General features: G+C 40.8%; 1 protein-coding gene across 1 annotated transcript; it reads right to left on the bottom strand.

The window, feature by feature from the left end:
- Positions 1–335: 335 nt before the first annotated feature.
- LOC307215705 (1-acylglycerol-3-phosphate O-acyltransferase Pnpla3-like) lies at positions 336–21514 on the bottom strand. Its single transcript, XM_079975293.1, has 9 exons — positions 21291–21514; positions 14178–14410; positions 13924–13989; positions 10274–10483; positions 9266–9326; positions 7727–7945; positions 5579–5711; positions 4351–4467; positions 336–2489 (listed from the first exon to the last, which is right to left on the bottom strand). The coding sequence occupies exons 1-9, from the start codon at positions 21484–21486 to the stop codon at positions 2204–2206; spliced, it is 1521 nt and encodes a 506-aa protein (XP_079831419.1). The 5' UTR covers positions 21487–21514; the 3' UTR covers positions 336–2203.
- Between the last annotated feature and the right edge of the window lie 311 nt (positions 21515–21825).

Consider the following 21825-nt stretch of genomic DNA (forward strand, 5'->3'; position numbering starts at 1 on the left):
AGGGATTCTGGTGATGTAAATTACTTATAGTCTTTGAAAAGTTGTTATCATTGGATCAGGTTCAATAATTTTGTTGAATTAGTTAAACTAAATAGTGATAATTGGATTGTGAAAAAATGTACAATTAACTGTTACTGTTTTGAATTTATGACTGTTCTGAATAATGCTTTTTATAGGGTAAGGTTAGCGGCACCATGGATGAGTTTATGGAACCAAGAGGGCAAAAGCCCCCCAAAATTTGGAAGCCGCTGCTTTTACAATACAATATATTCATTGAGCTCCCTCCTTCCAACCACAATTATCTTAAATTGCTATTATAAACAGCAGACACCAAAAACATTTTTCTCTCTTTATTTTGCTGCTTTAAATAAACATTAGTGATTGGAACAATATTCTGGCCCATTTTGGAAATGCAATCAAGATTTTTAAAATAAAGCATACAATCAGTGATCACACAAAATAACTCATTTATGTCTATATCTTGAATGAAATAGCACCAGCAAGGATATAAATAAGAAAGTTTTTGCAATGTTAAAAATTTAAAACGTAGCTTCGTTGTTGTTTTTCTAAAAACAGCACTTCCTTCAGTTTTCACTGTATAGAGTCATAGCTGAAAGACTGCTAAATGCTTGGTCAGAATTAAACTTGCCCATAGTCAATAATTAAAATAAATACATAAGACTTCCCATTCTTATGAAGGCTTTGATTTTTGTCAAAATATAATCCACCTCATTCCTAACGTAGACTCCCAAGCCAAAATCTATTTGATTGACTCTTAGGCCATTATGCTAAGACAGCATCACTGCAGACCAGTCCTTCAAGTGCCATGCCAGGGGAGGGTGATCAGCAGCCTATGGGACCAGCATTTCTTAATCATTTACCATTTTGGAGAATGCAATGTAAATCCTGCGCCATAAATAAGTATCCTTGTCACTTTAAAGAGATGAATAATGGTGGGTAAGGAATACTCAAAGCATCACTATCAAATATGGTATCCAGATTTCAGAGAGGCTATTTATCTTAACACATGTACTTCTAAAATTAAAACAATTTGAAAAGTAGCTTATTCATGATTCAGCACTACTGTCAGCTCTCACATGTTAGGCAACTTAAGACCTAACCTATAATAAAACTGAAAAAACATATTGGCACATTTTTTGTTAGTAAAGACTGGGCTAAAATGGTTTGAATTTAGTGCAACAGAGAACAGAATGTTTTCTGTGATTACTTCAGGGAAGCCATATACAGTTCATTTTTCAGATTTTAATCTGTTTTCAAAAGCTTCCAGTGCTGCTTGATTACAATAAATAATAAGAAGCTTTTAAGCTTCATTAATTACAAATCACACTGTAATGTCTCGGCTATTTGGATAGGTAAATCATTCAGCCCATGACTTGATGGCATCTGCAGCTGATACTTCCATTGATCCACACCATACTGCCTGCTCTAAGAGAAAATGGTCTACAATTAGATTCCTTCAGTAAAACATTGTTAAAAGTATTGTTTATTGGGATTGAATTCAGCCCATAAGGATTCTCTGGTATGGAGTGGCACATGTGCATTGCACTAAATTCTGAACTACATCTGTGGCTCCTCCAACCCAAAGAGGGAGAAAGAATCACTCAGCGAGGGCGGGGGGGGGGGACCACACTTGTTAGAACACACAATGCCTCCTAAGTACTATCTTTCTGAAAAACAATGAAGCCTTACGATAAGGAGTGTAACTGATGTTAACAATTCCCACAGGTATCATGCATAAGGCAAGTAAAACTTCAGAGGCCTTCCAAAAAATTCCTATATGCCATAGTCATCTGAATATACACTGTTTGATTTTGCTCAAGTGCTAACGCCACATATGAAGACAAACAAGAAAAAGACTATTATAAAAGTTAAATACTTTAAAACGAAGTGGTTTTGCTAAAAATGCTTTGTCCCAATAGAAATCAGAAGACTTGAATCACTTTTTCCCTGCTGGAAATCTTGTTTGGGTAAACCATGTTCTATTGCACTAGGGTCTTCTTAATCCTTTAGTCATTATCAGGAAGCCGGACCAGAAGAGCACATTTCTCTTTCCACAAAAGATTCCTCAAAGGCATTTTGTCATCTAGTGTAAGCCAGTCTTCCAAAAGACTGTTTGGCAATCTGCTAGATAAACTGATGCCTCCAAGACTGAGATTTCTTTGTCTCTGCCACAGTTCTTAAGCTAGTCCTCACAGGCAGTATGGAAACTCTTCTCCGAGGAGGAGTCAAAATCCACTTCCACTCCCGATTCTTCAGAGCTCATAAAAAAGGGAGGCATGGAGTCCAAGCTTTCATTTATACCCACTGCAGCTTCTTTCTTAGCTAAGTCCTCACAGTAGGGAAGATCCAAAAGCCACTCTTCAAGGTGTGTGGAAGAATGAGGCATTTTAGGAGGGCAGTAAGAAGAGTGAAAACTTGTGTTCAGGGGGGCACTCTGACACTTTCTAATCAATGCACTGTTTTCCTTGCTGTAAAAAAGAAGAATAAATCTCAGTGACTCTTCAGCAACTTTTGATTTTTATCATATATAAAGATGGAATATGCTCACCATCCTCATCCCATCAGCAGTAAATGACTGAATAGGTTTTTTAAAAAAAAAAAAAAAATCTTCACGGAAAACATATTTATACAGTGGTACCTAGATTCTCAAACAACTTGGTTCCCAAACACCGAAAACCCAGAAGTAAGTGTTCCGGCTTTCGAACGTTTTTTGGAAGCCGAACATCCAATGCAGTTGTCAGCTATTGTTTCTGGGGCGCCTGCACCAACCAGAAGCTGTGCCTTGGTTTTTGAACATTTTGGAAGTGAAAGAGACTTCTGGAACGGATTAAGTTTGGCGCTTTTGTTTTTGTTATTTATTTTGCGTTTTTGAGGCTTTTTCGGTTAATCTATTATTGTGACTGCGTGGAACCCAGTTCAGTTACTGATTGATTGACTGACTGATTGATTGTGTGACTGCGGAAATGGATAAAAGCCCCCCATGCTAACAATGACTATCATCAGTGCAGTTAAGAAAAAAAAATATATTTTTTATCATCTACAATACTGTCTTATTTATTTCATAGTACGGTGCATTGATTATTGTTTTCACTTTATGAATCAATGGTCTCATTAGATAGTAAAATTCATGTTAAATTGCTGTTTTAGGGGTTGTTTTTAAAAGTCTGGAATGGATTAATGCATTTTACATTACTTTCTATGGGAAAGCGTGCCTTGGTTTTGGAACACTTTGGTTTTGGAACAGACTTCCAGAACGGATTAAGTTTGAGAACCAAGGTACCACTGTATAGGATTACCCTGTGTCAATTAATTAAACAACTCTGATTTAGCTAGAATTTTATTCATGCTATTTAAGTTTCTATTTATTAGCTTTAATAGTTTTCTATGTAATTCACGACTCTTTGCTACTCTTCATGTTATGCTAGCAAAGGAGAGAGGTGGGGATGGGGAGAGGAAGCAGCCAAACAATTCTTTCCTGTGGTCATTCCTGGTTTGGTGATTTTATTCAAATTACCATTTCCTTAGCAAAAATGTCTAAACCTATTCCAAGTTTTTGCTAATGGATAAAATGGGGAGTGGGTGGCATCTTAACACATACTCCAGCCATGGATGAGAACATGGGTAGAAAGAGGGTTTTGAAAAGACACCAGTAATTGTAACATTCCAAGAGTGTGCAATCCTGTATTTCACAGTGCTTGCATGCACAAATCAATTAATATTCTTGGGTATGCCTCAAATACTACACATTTCTTATACAAAAAGTAGCCCCATTTTTTTAAAAAAGGTAGTGAAACTTGCATGACTGCTTGCCTTTTGCTCTGCATCATTTCCTACAGCTTTTTAGTGCAGACAGATGAGCATCAGAGCACGGATACTCTAATGTAGTGAGACAGAGCTAAAGTTGTGAGAAGGAGGCAAGTAAATTAAAACATTAAAAAGTAAGAGATGCAGAGGGAGAGAAGTTTGTTTAAAAGAAGAAGTGAATCACAAGAACAAGGGGCAAGTACAGCTTACAAAAACTAATACTAGAGCTGTTAATCAGAATAAAATGGATTACTAATGCCATATAAAAGATTTTTAAAAAGTCAATTGCATGTGAATTGCTTACATTTAATGTCACATCTACTTTAAACCAGTCAGTGTTAATTTCATTGCAAACGTAACACTAAACCGTGGCTACCAACAAAAAGAGAAGGAATGGGTGTTCATGGAATGATTGAGAGGGAGTGGATAGATCCATAGCACACTCACAATGATTAAGCAATTTGAAATATTATGTCTGCACCTGACAAATGTGCAGCATGAAGCATGTAGCAGCATAAGATATACCTGGGAATACTCAGTAATCTTTTTCTTGCTTTGGAATATACTGTGCCCACAACTTGACAGAGCTGACTTTGCATCCATCGTACATCATCAGGGATATCAGGAAACCAGTCTACTAATCTGTAAGGAATAAATAATAGGGTTTCAGGCAGAACCCCGATTTGAGAAAATGCCATATGGGAGTGAAGGACTTTGGGCAGAGAGGCAGGAGAGCCATTCTACTAATGCTTCTTATGGACATCAGCTAATCTGCCCCACCTAAAACTTGGCTTGCTTGCTTTATTGACTAAATTTATATACTGCCCAATACTCACAGGCCTCAGGGTGGTTTATAATTAAACACAATAAAAAGGTAAAGATAACAGACCCCTGACAGTTAAGTCCAGTCACAGACGACTCTGGGGTTGTGGTGCTCATCTCGCTTTACAGGCCGAGGGAGCCGGCGTTTGTCCACAGACAGTTTTTCCGGGTCATGTGGCCAGCATGACTAAAGCCACTTTATCTATTTATCTACTTGCACTAAAGCCACTTTACCTATTTATCTACTTGCACTTTGACATACTTTCGAACTGCTAGGTTGGCAGGAGCTGGGACCGAACAACAGGGGCTCACCCCGTCGCGGGGTTTCAAACCGCCGACTTTCCGATCGGCAAGCCCTAGGCTCAGTGGTTTACACCACAGCGTGTGTGTGTTTAATTTTTAGTTTTTTCTCTACAGCAGGTTTGGAAATATTACTGCTACGTTTTAAAGGGCCTTTATCATTGCAAACTCCTTGAACAGAGTTCCCTACACAGCCAGTTTCTCAGTTAAATCTGGAGATACACACCAATTAAAATATAGGGTTTTAAAAGTAAGCTTCATGCACATTCCAAGTTTATGAAACTGAACCCAAAAAGCACACATGGAAAAGAAAATATATCTACTATTTTTCAGTTAATCGTTTTAAGAATAATATAGTGGTTAAGCTGTGAGCCTGGAAGTTCCAGTTCAATCAAACTTTAGCCATGACTACAAAAGTTACCTAAATATATTGTTACCTCTCAGCAGTATTCCACTCATTCATTCCTTCCCATGTGCAATACTTTCCTGTCTAGCAGGATTTAATTTTTATAAGAAAATTGGAATACATATGAATTAAAAAAGAATTATTGTAAGGCTTTTGAGCCCTTAGAAAATGTGCTATATAAAAACACTAGTACAACAAGGGCAGACTTCCATTCTTAACACTCACCTTAAGGCCACAAAATATGCTGACTCAACTGGCAGAGTATACGGCAGCATCACATAGGACATCAGTTGCATTGGTAGAAATTTAGAAAGCTGAGCATAGAGTCCACATTTCTCTTTACAAGCCTCCTGCAATGCTGTCATTTATACAGTCATTAATCTCAACTGAACATAAACATAATGGCTTCTAGATTCTGCAAGAGTGATGAAGCATTGCCTGGAATCATGCTAGACAACCCACAACAGGCTTTCTCATGACAGAACTCAACTAAATGCACCTAGTACTCTCCTATATACATACGGGCCAATTCATCACCATCTGGCTGGTATAAATTTCAGTAATGTTCAGTCAGCTTCTAATGGGGACAGGTACCGTATTTTTCGCTCTATAAGACGCACCATACCACAAGACGCACCTAGTTTTTGGAGGAGGAAAACAAGAAAAAAAAAATATCCTGACTCTCAGAAGCCAGAACAGCAAGAGGGATCGCTGCGCAGTGAAAGCAGCAATCCCTCTTGCTGTTCTGGCTTCTGGGATAGCTGCGCAGCCTGCATTCACCCCATAAGACGCACACACATTTCCCCTTACTTTTTAGGAGGGAAAAAGTGAGTCTTATAGAGCAAAAAATACGGTAATTCCACCAAGTCTGCTTCATGTACAATCTGATTATCCTAGCATTCCTCATGCAGTCGATATACAATCAGAAGTGGCTGCTCACTGTGTCACTGTTCTGTGAATCATTATTCTAAGTTTCCTTCCTTTCAATCAGAACAAACTCGTGAAAAAAGGCAGGGGTGGATCCTCCAAGAACAGGAATTTTTTACTCTCTTACACTCAAAACCTTTTTGTATTATAAAAATATGTTTTTCCACAACTTTAATTCAGAAAAAGCAATGCATTTTGGCCCTCAAAAGCTTTGAAAAAACATTTATTTTCTTGCTCATAGCACAACTCAACCAAGATTTCTATTCAACAGCTTATTCACTGGATAGTTCTCCTTGCAATTTACTTGTTTTTCTTTCCTTACAGCCTTAGAATAAAACGCCACCTCTTCTGAACATGGAAGACAGGAAGCTGAGTGAGGGGCAAGTGCCAAGCAAGGAAGAGAAAGGAATTAGTCCACGTGGCTTATTCCCTCTCCTCCTCACCCCACCTGCTCTGTTAAGAGTTTATCTGATAGGTACACTCCTTCTCCAGGTGCATCCAGAAAGCCACATCTACACCAAGGTTTAGTTAGCATCCAACATTAATAACTATCATTCAAAGGTGGCCAAAGAAGACTCTTCTGTGATGCACAAATATATACCCAAGTTCTTAGTTAAACTGTTTTACTAAATCAATTTGCACAGTACTTCTGTATTGAATGTTTATTATTTGTCCAGTCATAAGTACCATGGGGGCTGGGGGGCTGAGGCCCCAGGTGCAAAATTCTGAGGGGCGCAACCAGGTACCCCCATGCAGACGCCAGATTCTGTAGCGATCCCCGGCTTGTCCAGGGAGAGTAGGTTCAGGCAGAGGGAGGCTGGCAAGGGGTAACCCCAGCGCAGCCTGGCCTGGCCCTCTTCTCTGCAGGTGTCGAGAGGATTTGCCCAAGAGCCACATTGGCCCCAGGCTCCCCCCTGTGCAGTCGGGCAGGTGGCACAACGCAGCCCCACTTGGCTCTGGTTTGGGGGGACGCTCTGGCAGCATCAGTAGCTTGCCCACCCCGGGCACCAGCAACCCATGCTATGCCGCTGATAAGTAGCAACAGTAGGTTTCTCAGTTATTTTATGCATAAGATTAAAGTATGTAAAGATGATTAGCAAAAATAAACTGAAAAACAAACTTTTGTCATAGTATATAATAACGGGCCAGAGTTAATACAATTCACTATGTTACAGAAACAAGGCACTACAGATGCAGTTAAAAGCACTGGTCATGATCCAGCCTAAGTCAAACACTTTAAAGTACCATGGATTTCAATGGGAGAAATTTAAGAATGTGCTAAATGTTCTCCCGCTGAAATCCCCTGACAACGTTGGATTTACAAGTGCTGAATTCTGGCTGGACTATACCCAATGTTGTATGCATTGACAGTATCATTACTAATTACTGGAGTAATTTAATGAAACTTAGTTTTACAATAAAAATGAGGTTACTTTAAATCTCTACCTTTCCGGAGTCTAGGAGGTAGATTCTCAAAAATGGTTCCATCCAATGGCCAGGCAGCTAATTGCAGCTGATCAATAAGCATTTCTTCATCTTGCATCTCTTTTTTTGCTTCATTTGCTGCAACTGTTTTTTTATCAGCATAATCTGGGGTCTGAACACATTCCTGATGGTTTTCCTTTGTTAAGGCCAAGTCAACTAAAACTGAATCATACAGTATACCTGAGGAAGACAGAATAAAAACAGCTTCTGATGTGATGGTGTTTTTGTATTCAAGATTATGACCGGCACCATATTGCAAAAAAGAGTTGGAAGAGGGCATAAAGACTGCACTACTCCTAAGTTGAAAAGTCTTCTAGTATAAACTTTCAAATCTTGAAGAAAGAAGGTCATATATTGTCTGAAGTGGGCAACGCAAGAGTAGAAAAACTGATGGAAATGAGCATTGTCAGCCTAGAAATCTCTTAAAAGTGGAATCCTATCACTGACAAACAGTAAATAGTAAAACTACAGCTGCTCCTGGATCTTTTTGGTAAGAGTTAGAATGTCTAAGCCATGTGTGTTCAGGAAAAAAATACTGGATCTCAAGAACAAACCACAAGGTTGCCTGTAATTGTAATTGTAAAAGTCAATGTAATTTCTGTGAAATTAAGTAGGCTCAGGCCATTGTGCCATGCCAAATAAGTTATACTTAGAGTAGACCCACTGAAATGAAGTTAAGAAACTTAAATCCAAGCTCAACTCTCTAACAAAGATTTATCCATTTCCCAAAGTGTATGGCCACAGTTATATAAACCAAAAGTCACCTTAGTCTTCCAAGTCCTTGAGGGGAAAATGGCTCATGATACCCGCAGCTGCATCATGTATCGAGAAAACATGATACTAAGCAGATAGAATGATAAGATTCTGGCAAGTCTAGCATCACCCACTCCTGAAAGAAAACACTGTCCGCATTGCATGGCACAAACTTTTATTATACAAGTAGAGTTGAAGCCACAATTGTACTGCCTCAGATGCTATATAGTCATTGCTGAATTTTCCCTGGACCACACTTTCTGCAGCATGTGAACACAGATAATAAGCTACGTTCATAGGTAGGATCACATGGGAAGGCAGAATCCTTCCAATATCCAAGTCTCCAACTGCTTAGGAGAAAATATTAATGCTGTGACCCGCTCTGAGCTCTATGGATGAAAGGCAGTATATAAATTTAATAAATAAGTAGAAGAATATAATCAGTTTGAACTGGGTTCAGGAACAGTTTGGGAGTCAATGAAGATGATCCTATACATCTACAATGTAGAATCTATATATGCTGGGTTCCAGCTGATATTAGCAGCTGTATTTTGAACTAGCTGAAGTTTCTGAACGTTGTTCGAAAACAGTCCAACACAGAGTGTGCAATCTGAACTCGATGTTACAAAGATATGAGCAACCATAGTCAGCATCTTTTGTCCGTATACAGAAATGCACAGACCTGTCATGACATTGTGACTGACATTCTGTTCACCATATTATATATTTGAAATCACAGTGACGTACCATTTTCTTTCAAAAATCTAAGAGCATCCAAATAGCCTTGTTCACAGATCTCTCCTAGCACCTGAAAATAAGGTTACAAAAAACTAGTAAACAGGAGGAAGTACCGTATTTTTCTGTGTATAACACAACCCCATGTATAAGACAACCCCTACTTTTGGGAGCCCAAAATAAAGAAATCAGTATTTACAGCTGTTCAGGTTTTGTGGGAAATCAGCTAAAAAGCTGTTGAGCTTTTTCTCCAGCCTGCGCCTGACTTTGCATCACACTGTGGCCATGCTCCCTCCTCGCCTGGGCACTGCCTCACCTCTCCAGCCAGCTCTGAGGCCAGCACTCTGTGACTCAGGAGCTGTCATGAGCCACCAGCTCACTCAGGACTTACCATATAAATCTGTATATAAGGCAAACCCCAATTTTTGACTAATTTTTTGGGGGGCGGGGGGGGGGCATCATCTTGTTCACAGAAAAATAGAGAATACTGAAAATTCCCAAAGAGCAACATACAGAAAGGTATCTCATGCCAGTTAATACTCTGTTGACACATTACCAAAAGGCTCAGTAAGCACTTTATCATAATGAAAGAAAACAATTCTACACTACCGTAGAGCATTGCACACCTCCTTCCTCAAACCTTAACTGCACCAAATCTGCCCCAATCATTGCTCAACTCCCACCCCAATATTGCAAACTGAGGAGGGTTACCACCATTTACATTGTTCCTTGCTAGTAGGAATTGCTCTCAATGAATTTACTAAAAGTGCCCCTAAGATGCACTCAAGTAGCGCGTGGTCATCCTCTAATATCTAGATTAAATGTGGAGTGGGAAAACCATGTATGCCACCATGAGCTTCTAGGAGGAAAGGTGGGCTATAAATTTATATATATGCAAAAAATTAGAAATTTAAACACAACTATACCTTTGGAGGGGTGCATCTGTCTAGCATTCCATGGTAGGAACATACATGCCAACAAACTAGCAATTGGGTAAGAGAAAATAGTGAATATACATACCTTGGGTTCTGGAGGAAAAAGTGCTTGAGTTAAACGGTAGATGTTCCCTAGGCTAAACTGAATGCTGGTGTTGGTGAAGTTCATTTCATGGAAGTTTGCAGAGTTGCCCTTGGGACAAATGTCACTCTCCCCAGCAAAAGGTGAAATTGTGATGGTGTTTTTTGAGTCATACTGAGGTAAGTTGTCACTTATTCCACCATCGACGTAGCGCTTTGGGAAGGGAAGAAGAAAGAAAGATAAGGAATCTATTTGCTTAAAGCAAAATTTAGCTGACTTGCTCTGCAACTTCAGAAAGGAAGCCTAGTATTTCCACTTGCCACACCTTTCAGTGGTAGTAGTATATGTGAGCAGGTACTGACCCAACACAAGCCGTTGCTCAGAACAGCAACAGAGCTTTGTGCACCTCAGGATCGCAAGTAATGTCTGAAAATGTGCAGGTGCACATCCCAGATTATATGCTGCCCAGCAGCTTCTGCAACATTGGAAGCAATGTTATGGGCTCTCTTTTGGCATGCGCGATACTTAGAGGCTAAATTCAGCCCTGGTGAAAACATTAGCTAAGGAAATTTACAACTCTCTTTTGTGTTCCATAGGGCTCACATCCGTCTCACCCGGCCCCCTCCCCAACCAAGGTTCCAATGTTCACCCTAGTTTGAGCAAAGGGCATACTTTAAGGTTGATACAAATCAGCCTTAAAAATCCAGGTTTTGCTATGGTTGCCTATACCCAAGGAAGCTGTTGGGTTTTGGCTAGGAGCGGCATAGAGAGAGCCTCCATTACAGTCATTACAGCAACTCAGGCAGACCACATTTCAAGCAAGCTGAGAGGAAACACCTCCAGCTATTGACGGCTGTCTCCTTTCCTGTAAATTATCTGCCACCCTCCTTTATCATTTGTAATTTTAAAGTTAAATAAAACATCAAACTCCCTCTAGAATTGTTAAATGACTGTATGATAACCCCAAATGTCACATCCTCCCCCTCCCCACAATTACTAATCAAGTCATTTCAATAAGCCAAAGATCTCAAAAGATGTGCTAAACTCCTTTCCCTATCTCACTTGGAAAGCACAATGAAAATGCATTTTAGAAGCCATCTCTCAGACAATTAGGACAATTTCTTCCTGACTGGTGCCACTTAAAAACTTTAACCTCTGGTCATAGCCAGGAAGACAGGATTTGCAGTCCTTGTTTTTATTTTTAAGTCCAACTTGAGCATAAAGGGTGATGCTTTTCACCTTAAGAGGTACGAATCTTTCAGGTTTCAAAGATACACCTTACCTGTCCCTTCTCCTTTCCTGTCTCTATTCCCTTTCTGTGCTGAAGAGGCCCCTTCACCTTCACTATAGCAAACCCCAGCCTCTCAGAACCTCCCCCCTTCTCTCTTCCCTAACAAGTTAGCCAGCTGGCCAAATTCTTACTTTCCCCCTCTTTCCAGCCCAATCGGTCCCTGTTTCCCAGCCAGACCTGCTCTCTCTTCCTCTTGCTATGCCCTTTTCTTCTTCATTGGCCGTCTCATACCAACAACCTCATATTCTCCTTCCCTCGCGACCCATTGCCACCCAAAAGTATCCCACCTGATTCTTCAGATTCTTACCTAAAGAACTTTCCTGAAGCTCTGCAAACCCCTCCAAGCTACCTCTTCTTCTCTTGCCACCTCCCCTTCTCTCTCTAGAGCAAGGCAGCACCAATTTCCATCTGGTACCACCTTCACCCTTTCAGCCAATCTCTTCCTAATCCAGGCAACAGTCTCCTCACACTCTTTTCCTGCTCGATCTCTTTTATTTATGTAAAACTCTTGCAAACCTAGCCTACTGTTAGTGTGTTGTTTACTGATTATCATATTTACTAATTCTCCTTTTGATACAATAAAATTTACTTTAGATCTATCTTTGTTGTCCTTGTTAACTCTCAGGGCGCCAAATTCTAGAGTGTCCAGGCCTCTACGTCAAAAGATCCCAAATAGGAGATGTCAGGATTGCGCGTGAGAACTGCAGGCTTCTGCACGATCTGCGCACTTCCTCCTATAGTTTTGTTTCTATGCCAATACTGAGTGGCAAAGCCAATTCATAAAATTAAGTAGGCCTTCAGGCATGTCTCATGTTTGTCACCCAACTAAATCCTTTTAGGTAAGATAATTGTCCAGCCACGAGGGCAAAGCAACCAGATTAACCTGAACCATGGATTTAGTCTAATATGCTACTTTGCACCTCATATAGAATTTCAGCTTTTAAAGAGTAAAAATGGATGAATATAAGACTTGTAAAAAATCTAGATCAGCAGGCTTTTCAAAAAAATTATCACTAAATCACAGACTGTTATTCTTCACAGTTTTGATTTTGAAGTAAAAAAAATGTCACATGAAGCTTTCACACGAATATCAGCACTATTTTTTAAACTTCTGGAGTGTGCACATACTTGACCTGAATCATTTTTCTTTTCTTATTACTAAAATAGGAGGGCAAAACCACACTAGCAAAGATCAACATCTCCATGTTTCCTTTCAACTAAGATGCAGGCAGCCTTTAATAGGATTCCTCAAGTTCTACGTAAGGCCTTGAAATACACTGCTTAAGAAAGGACCTTAAAACAATTAAGAGGATAACAATTAGCTTCTCATCTTTAAGATCGCTTCTTCTGGTACTCTGCAAGACAGTTCTCAACCAACACATACAAGCCCAAGCCCAGATACAAACTATTGTGTGTCTGTATTGCTAAATCTATGTGCATATGTACCATGTAACATATTCATGTACAGATATGTGTGCTCCATGGAGTGCACAAATAAAGAGATTTGCATACAATGAACTTCCAAGGATGGTTCACAGATTCCTAATAATAGGACAACATGGCCAGACAGGAGGTACACCCTTCTGCTTCATACAATATCATGCAATGTGACACCCTACATACTTTGTGTGCCAATAGGTAAAGGTAAAGGGACCCCTGACGATTAGGTCCAGTTGTGGCCGACTCTGGGGTTGCGGTGCTCATCTAGCTTTATTGGCCGAAGGAGCCGGCGTACAGCTTCCGGGTCATGTGACCAGCATGACTAAGCCGCTTCTGGCAAACCAGAGCAGCACACGGAAACGCCGTTTACCTTCCTGCTGGAGTGGTACCTATTTATCTACTTGCACTTTGACGTGCTTTCCAACTGCTAGGTTGACAGGAGCAGGGACTGAGCAACGGGAGCTCACCCCGTTGTGGGGATTCGAACCACCGACCCTCTGATCGGCAAGCCCTAGGCGCTGTGGTTTAACCCACAGCGCCACCCGCATCCCTTTTTGTGTACCAATAGAGGCATCCTATTTCCTTAGTTCTTCCACCTTCAAATTGATGCACAAGAAGAATAAAAACAAAAGCCCCAAATAGATTTTATTTTTAAAGAATTAATATCTAGTTTCCTTAAAACAACTGCTACATTACATTGTAATGCTTATTTTGTAAAGACAGCATTTCAGTCTCTTATCTCTCACATGAAGCTGTCCTGGAACTATTTTTTTGCCATGTATATGAAGGACACATAGCAAAGAAGACATCAGAATGGCAAGATTTACATCTTCCCACCTTTTCTATCATCATCATCATCATCATCATCATCATCAGCCTTTTCATGCTGGTTTATAGTATGGAAGAATGAGCAGGTACTTACCACCCCTCTAAACGAAGGTGGTATGAGGCCGCAATATATAGGCACAAATGAACTACAAAGCAAAGCCTGTCAAAAAGAAAAGAAAGGTTAGTTGCATACTGCATTTCTAATAGGAACATTTCCCCAAAGTAAAGCTCTAACACAGCCATTTTCAAATGTTCTAAAAAGGAATATGAGGAAACAAATTAAAAATAAGGTTGAGACAAATGTGAAATATTCTGAACATTATTAACATGGTTAAAATGAGAATATACCTGTATGACTTCTTCTTTGGAATTAAAGTTGGATACCATCACATTTTTGCCATCAGACACTCTGGTAAGTGAAATGGAAAGTTTCCCTGATATCAACTGATGAGTGTTTTCAGGAAGATTTTTGCAAAGTCCATCCCTTATAATCTTCATCACGTTAAAGGAAGGATGAAGAGGGCCAAGATTTCGCTTTCTTGCTTCTTTGGCTAGACCCAGAACATCTGCACAAGCTTCAGCTGAAAGATACATTACTGCATGTAATTGTGGAAACCAAACTGGTTAAAACAGATGTCAGGGGTCACAAAACAAAAAAATTGTGATCAGAATGCGCCATGGGGTCTTGACCATGGTGTGCCTTTGAAACTCAGCATGAGTTCAGAGCACAAGCTATAACCTTCCAAAAAACAAATTATTAAAACTTTTATCTGTATTACGTGAGTGAACAATTTCCCAGATAGTTTCTATCTTTGACAGGGTCAGCCTCAAGTTACAAGTTTAAAACAAACAAAAAATCAAAGTCATTTCAACTATTAAAAAATAGATCCTGAAATGTAGTTATGCTAAGTTGTGACAGCAGGCCAATTCTTCAAATGTCAACAGCATCATAGCTGTCAGGGAATATCTGACCTCAATGAATTGACCAATCAATTGACATTATTTGACCAGTCAACTGGCAAGCATCCAAACTCTAATAATAAGTAAATAAGGGGAAAAAAGAATATGGGGCCATGACACACTAGAGATATGTTAGGTAACTTTATCATTCACTGATTTATTTATTTGCCATAGGTGGCCTGAAAATACATTTTAATAACAGCATTTCATTAGAAGAGATAATACTTTTCCAAATTAAACTAACTCTGCTATCTGCCCAAGGACGTGTGTAACTATTCTGAAAAGAGTACACTCCCAAACTATTTTCTAAATATTGTATTTTAGATCAGCTATTGCTGGTACTTTGATAATCTAAAGGCATTAGCAGAGGTTTCCTTCTCTCTCTCTCTCTCTCTCCCCAAGAGCTGCCCAATAAATGGAATAGGTTAATGTCCTGCAGTAACCTTCTCTACGGGGGAGAGGACTAATCGTCCCACATGTCAGCTTATTTTCCTCACCCAATCAAAAGACAGCAAATGAACTACTACTACTACCAGTTTATGAGGGCTGCTTTTTATCCTTTGCTCATCAATTTCATGTCCAGAAAGGAAGTTAAACTCAGCTTTCCAAGAGGAATTTGACCTACTAATGCAGGGCACAGAAACAGCTGAAACATCTTGAAGGGGTCAATACAGACAGAATATGATTAATTAAATAATAAGTTATTACATTTTTTTACCAATCAGTGAAAGTTGGATTATAATATAGATTTGCACAGAATTTATATTTCATTTAATAATGCAAAATAATAATAATACTATTTTTTATATTGGGGGTGAAATCTAATTGACACGTACATTTTACCAAGCCATGCAATCCTACTCAGAAGTCAGCCTCACTGAGCTCAAAAGGACTAACTTCCTGGCATGGGGAACTCCAGGTGTTGTTGAAATTCCTACAATGCCCTACCTACATTGGCCAATGGTCAGAGATGATGGGAGCTGTAGCCCAAAGGTATATAAAGAGCCCCTTTCCAAATCCCTGGTGTATAGCACTGCAGCCATTAAGCACCAAACTCTCTGTCTGTCTTTCTATCTACCTACCGTATATCTATCATCAAAATGCCATAAAAGGTGCACAATTTACCAGAACAGTGGCAGAAGGTGTACTTGATCCTTTCCCAGTAAGCCATAAAAAACCAATCACTTCTACCAGCTGCTTTCCTACTTGGGGGTAAGAAAAGTGGGGGGCATTAGGAAGCAGTGCTGGGGGTGGGGGTTTTACCAGTAATTAAATGTACAGCTTCCCATGGTTGTATTTCCCTGTGTTTTGAACACAGTGCTTGAAAACTGTTTACTTGTCACCTGTGCATCTAAATGGTTGGGCCATACAAGTTATTTTAACAGTTTAATAGTTTGCTCTCAACTAAAGGCCATGGACTTTCACCCTTGAAAGGTGGAGGTACTTATCAAATTCTGTGCACTATGCAATAAGCAACCAAGTCTTTCTTCCTGGTGCTGCTCAGTTTTTCTCATGCCATCTGACGCAAAGAAAAATCTAGCTAAATGTGGGAGACCATTATAACTGTTACTTAGCAATGGAAAATACAGTGAAAGAGAATCTGCCCACACAACTTCTTAACTAATGCAGGAAAACTCAAATAAAAAATAAAATGTGGAGAACAGGTCCTTCGGAATGCTTAGCTCTAAATTTGAACACTCTACCCCAAACTATAAAACCTAATTTAGCTCAAAGCAGGTTTTCTAATATGCATATGTTTATATTTAGTCGCTGAGAAAGGATGTTCTTTCAGTTAAATGGAACACTAATTAAAAAGTGAAGGCAACATTTTAACGGATAAGAGTTTAATCCTCTAAGGTACTTAACTAAGATTTTCACACACAATTCAGCATGCTACAACTCACAAAAATGCTATTATGCCATTTCATGTCAGGAGACAGCACAAGAGGGAAGGGATTGACTTTTAATATTTTAATAAATATTACTGTAACATAGGGCTGCCTTTGAATAGCACTCAGAAACGTCAACTGGCTCAAAGGCCTGCGGTCAGATTGCTGACCAGGGCTGGTTACAGGGCATATATTTTGACTCCCTTGTCAGAAGAGCTCCACTGGCTACCAGGCACCTTCCAGGTACAATTCAAAGTCCTGGTTATGACCTATAAAGCCCTACACAGCTTAGGTGCAATATATCTGGAAGACCGTATGAACCTGCCCGGGTTTTGAGATGTTCAGGAGAGGCCCTTCTCCTGGTCCCACCACTCTTACAGCCATGCTTGGTGGGGACATAGGAGAGGGCCTCCTTGGTGGCTGCTCCCAGACTCTAGAACTCCCTTCCTAGAGAATCTAGACTGACTGCCTCCTTGCTGTCTTCCACCAGCAGATGAAGACCTTGTTCCAACAGGCTTTTGGGAACTGACTGCTTTTAATGGAAGAGCTTGTGCCATGCTGTTTTTATTATAAATACTGGTATGTTTTAAGCAGATTTTATATATATATATAGTTTGATTCTATTAATGTTTTGTTGTTTTTTCTATGTTTTTTAGTGATTCTTGTCTTTACATGTAACCCCTCAAAGAAAAATGAGGGCTATAAATAAATATATAATATTAGTAAGATGAAAAAGGCTTTTCCCACACACACCCCACCCCCCAAAAATTTAGGCTGCTGAAACCCAAAGCTTTGGAGTGAAGCTGGGAATTGAATTTTGGATGAAAAGACTGTGAGCTCAGTACTGAAAACTGGTTTCTAGGCAGAGTATGAAATTAATTCCTTACTTCCAAGTATACACCTGCCCTCCACCCCCTCATGTCACTGTTTTGCAGTTGGCTCTGGTCGATAAACCTTGGGGTTCTTGTAAAAACAAAGCAAAGCTCGGAAGCTTGAAGTCTGCCACGCCTGTCCCATTTCAAATGAGTAAGAATAATGTGGCATGGTGGACACACAAGTACTAGATACAATCCTCCTGGTACTATCACAATTAGGCTACAATATTTAAATCAGTTAATTGGTTTAAAATGTTAATGAGATAAAAAGGTGCTCTGATTAGGTGGGCAGATCTTTTTGTCAGATCTATATAGTAAGGTATATAGGGTATTTGGGGTGAGCTCTAAGGGTGCAGTATCAGTCCATGCAGAGCAGCAGTGAAGCCAGGACTCAATGTGAACCAAGTGTGCTCTCTCAAACATGTCCCAAAATTCTGCAGATTACAGGAGGAGCTCCATGGCAAACAAGTCAAAGTGAGAACTGTTGTGAGAAGTGTTGTGGTTATTTAATTATGTACATAGTAGCAGTAGCTTGTTAACACTGCACAAAATACAACTTTGAAAGAAAATGTATCAGTTCCATTTATATAGAAGTTATCCACAAATATTTGTCCACACATTTGGGTTAGCTTGTGTATCAGTATTTTCCTAACCAATGTCTAGACTTACACTAAATGAAATACTCATAAATACACGTACATCAATCCACCCCGACTTGTAACCTGTGCCAGGCGTTCCCTGGGCATAGACTAAAGAGGAAAATCACTTTAAAGGTAACCTAAGTCTTGACTGCAACACTCTAAACTCTACACCAAGGAAGGTGGTGTTTTGGATAAATCAAGTTAAAACTAACTAAATAAGGCTCCCGTATTGCATCATTTAAAATCAATGTGATTTACACACTTCCAAATAAATATTGGATGTTGGGAGTGAAAGACGACTGACAAAAGCTGACAGCGACTTCCATCTGAGGCAGGAGAGGAAGCCCTATGAGTGACCAGAACATCAAACATCAGCATAACTCCACTTGGTAAATGTTAGGATTTCATATGCCTTCTGGTATATTAGGTTTTCCCCCTCTTGTGAGAGGAGCAAACAGAGTAATGAGTAAATAAAGAAGCTTTGTACTAAAACTTTGAGCTGTTATGCATTTTAACCAATTATACTGAAATACATTTACACACTAACATTTAAAAAACAGCAGGGAACAGCCTGTACTGGCTATACATAGAGACAAATGCTCATCTTCATAATTCTTTTAAGCAGGTAAGAACTGCCATGTTAAATTATTCAACAATAATGCTAATTACTCTTCAACTGAGAACACACCTATTGGCAAATATACCGTATTTTTCGCTCTATAAGACACACCAGACCACAAGACGTACCTAGGTTTTGGAGGAGGAAAACAAGAAAAAATATATTCTGAATCTCAAAAGCCAGAACAGCAAGAGGGATCGCTGCACAGTGAAAGCAGCAATCCCTCTTGCTGTTCTGGCTTCTGGGATAGCCGTGCATCCTGCATTCGCTCCATAAGACGCACATAAGACGAAAAAGTGAGTCTTATAGAGCAAAAAATACGGTAATAAGAACTTCCATTTCCTTCAGGATCTTTGGTATCTTTAGTTTGGTGAGTATAAGAACTAACCAATATCCAATGTGTTCCGGCTATTGTGGTTTGTAGATATACCATTAAGTATGAAAAAGCTTCCCTATATATTTCCTGTCTTCGGAAAGTCATTTAATACTTGATCTCTTTGACATCTATTCTACAGGGCAGGTGCCACTACCAAGATGGCCCTCTGTCTGGTTCCCTGTAACTTTTTTTCTTGCAGTAAGGGAACCATCAGAAGGCCCTTAGAACTGGACCTCCATGTCCGGGCTGAGCGATGTGGGTGGAGATGTTCCTTCAGGTCTACAAGGACTACAAACTAATAACAATAGTGTGGAGTGGTAGTGGTACTGATTGATGTTGGGATTATGGGAAGGATTAAACTTCCCCTCCCTTTTTAAAAAATAAATGGAAGTTTCTAATATTGCATTAAGTGTCACAAGTGTTTGACCCTTAGTCAAACCTATGGGAAATATATGGCTTTCCAGATGATGTTGGACTTCAACTGTCATCAGCCAAAGCACTGTCAATGGCTAGGGATGATGAGTTTTATTCTAGCAACATCTGGAGGCCAAAGATTCCCCATCTCTAACCTAAGCAATAGATAGCCTCATATGTACACACTAATATATACTCTCTTAACGACTGGTCACTGATTCTATATCATTTCTCATGAACATCCATATTGGTTCCCACCCTACCCTATAATCCTGTGGCAAGTTTGGTCAATTTAATCACTGGTTATGGTCAATGGCCTGGCCATAGTATGTTACTGTGATAGGTTTCCTAGACAGACACCCGCTGTGCGTGTGAGGAAAAAAACTGAGTGCAGAGCAGGGAAATCCTGGAAGTCTATCTGGAAAACTTTGCTAAAATGGAAATCTGATGAGAAATTAGCAAGCGTTTTATCTGCTTGCAGGTGCATAGCTGACTTCACTATTTGTGTAACTTGGTTTTCAAACGTCATCCATTCTGGAAGACCTTTTGACTTCCGAAACGTTCGAAAACTGCCAATTCAAGAGAGAAAATAATAATAATACCTTTATTGTCAATGTACAACCTTTGTACAATGAAATTAACCGAGTCACTGCCCAATGACTCCATTAACAGAGGACAAAAAGGCAGTGGCGTAGCGTGGGTTGTCAGCACCCGGGGCAAGGCAAGTAATTTGCACCCCCTAACCTGTGGATTTGCGCCCCCAACCCATGGATTTGTGCCCCCTAACCCGTGGATTTGCGCCCCCTAACCCTAAGCCCCAGATGTTGTGCCCAGTGCGGCCGGCCCCCCCTGCACCCCCCACGCTACGCCACTGCAAAAAGGCATAACTTTTCCCACCATTAGAAGTCAGTGTTTGATTTCTAATGAGAGGCATTTGGGCTCAATCCTGTCTTAAAGGAAAACATGGCTGAGTCACAAATTCCCACAAGCACCTCACTGTATATTCAGAGTTACTCTCTCTATTATTATTTGGACCTGAGTTGAGCTTCGGATCCTAGATCAAGATTCTGGGCACTTTCATTCTGACATTTGCAGTCTTGCTCCCTTTTCAACAGCCTGAGCCTCAAACACAAAAACACACCCCTTCTCCATATTTAGGGTGAACACCCTCAAGGGTCGCTTTCTCTGAGCTGTAAGCCACTTGGGGCAAGATAAAAGCGCCTAGTAAACGGAATAAGCAATAAAGTGTATCCCTCGCACCCGCCCCCTCCAGTGGCTGGTTGAGTTGGGAGCCACTCTGGGTTGCCACGGGCAACATAAAAGCGCCTAATGAATCGGATACATCATAAATCGTAATGAAAATAACAACTCCGGTGCAAAAAAAAGCAAACCTTGCATTAAGCTACGGGATGCAGCTCCCGGCCGCTCGCCCGTTCTTTAACTTAAAAAAATGCTTTTGTTGCGATTATTGCAATTGCCAGGTTATTCTCCCTGCTCTTACGACTAGCCATCACTGCCTCCAAAGCTCGTTTATAATAATATTATTATAAAATACGAATAAAATTGCAAAATAATAATAATCATTGCAAGAGAAAAGCCCAGCAATGAGACAATCATCATGATCATTGCAAGAGGGGAAAGAGGCCCGGAGAGTAGCGAGGAGCAGGCGCGTCTCCTCCGCTCGTACCCAGCGACCCGCCTCCGACGAGGACGGCTCCGGTCAGGGCTCCGGCCGAGGCCCCGCACACCTGGCGGGCGTCGCGGATGAGGTGCGGGGCTCTCTCCTGCAGGCAGCTGGCGGCGCCGACGTGGTAGACGCCCAGGAACCCGCAGCCCGCGAACGACACGCTCCAGCCGCCGCCGCCCTGGCCGCCGCCCGGCATCCCGGCGGCCGCCTTCCTTCCCGTCCCGACCCGGCGCGGCTGAGGAGGAGGCGGCCGGGAGCCGCGCACGCGCACAGGGCTCTGGGTCGGGCGCTCGCTTGATATAGACGGCCGGCGGCAGAGGAAGCGCCGCCGCGAACGTGGCCCGAGGGACGCCGGCCAATCGGAGGCCATATGCAAAAGAGGGAGGCCGGGGGGGGCGGGGCCTCCTGTCCTGCTTGGCTCGCTCGCTCGCTCGCTAAGTTTACGCGTCTTGGAGAGCTTCCAGCGGGGCGTCGGGTCGGCTGAGGTCTCCATCTCTGGATCTGTTGAGGATGGAGGGTTTGGCACAGGCTGGAA

This window comes from Podarcis cretensis (assembly GCF_951804945.1).
Source record: "Podarcis cretensis genome assembly, chromosome: 5".
Classification (NCBI taxonomy): Eukaryota; Metazoa; Chordata; class Lepidosauria; order Squamata; family Lacertidae; genus Podarcis; species Podarcis cretensis.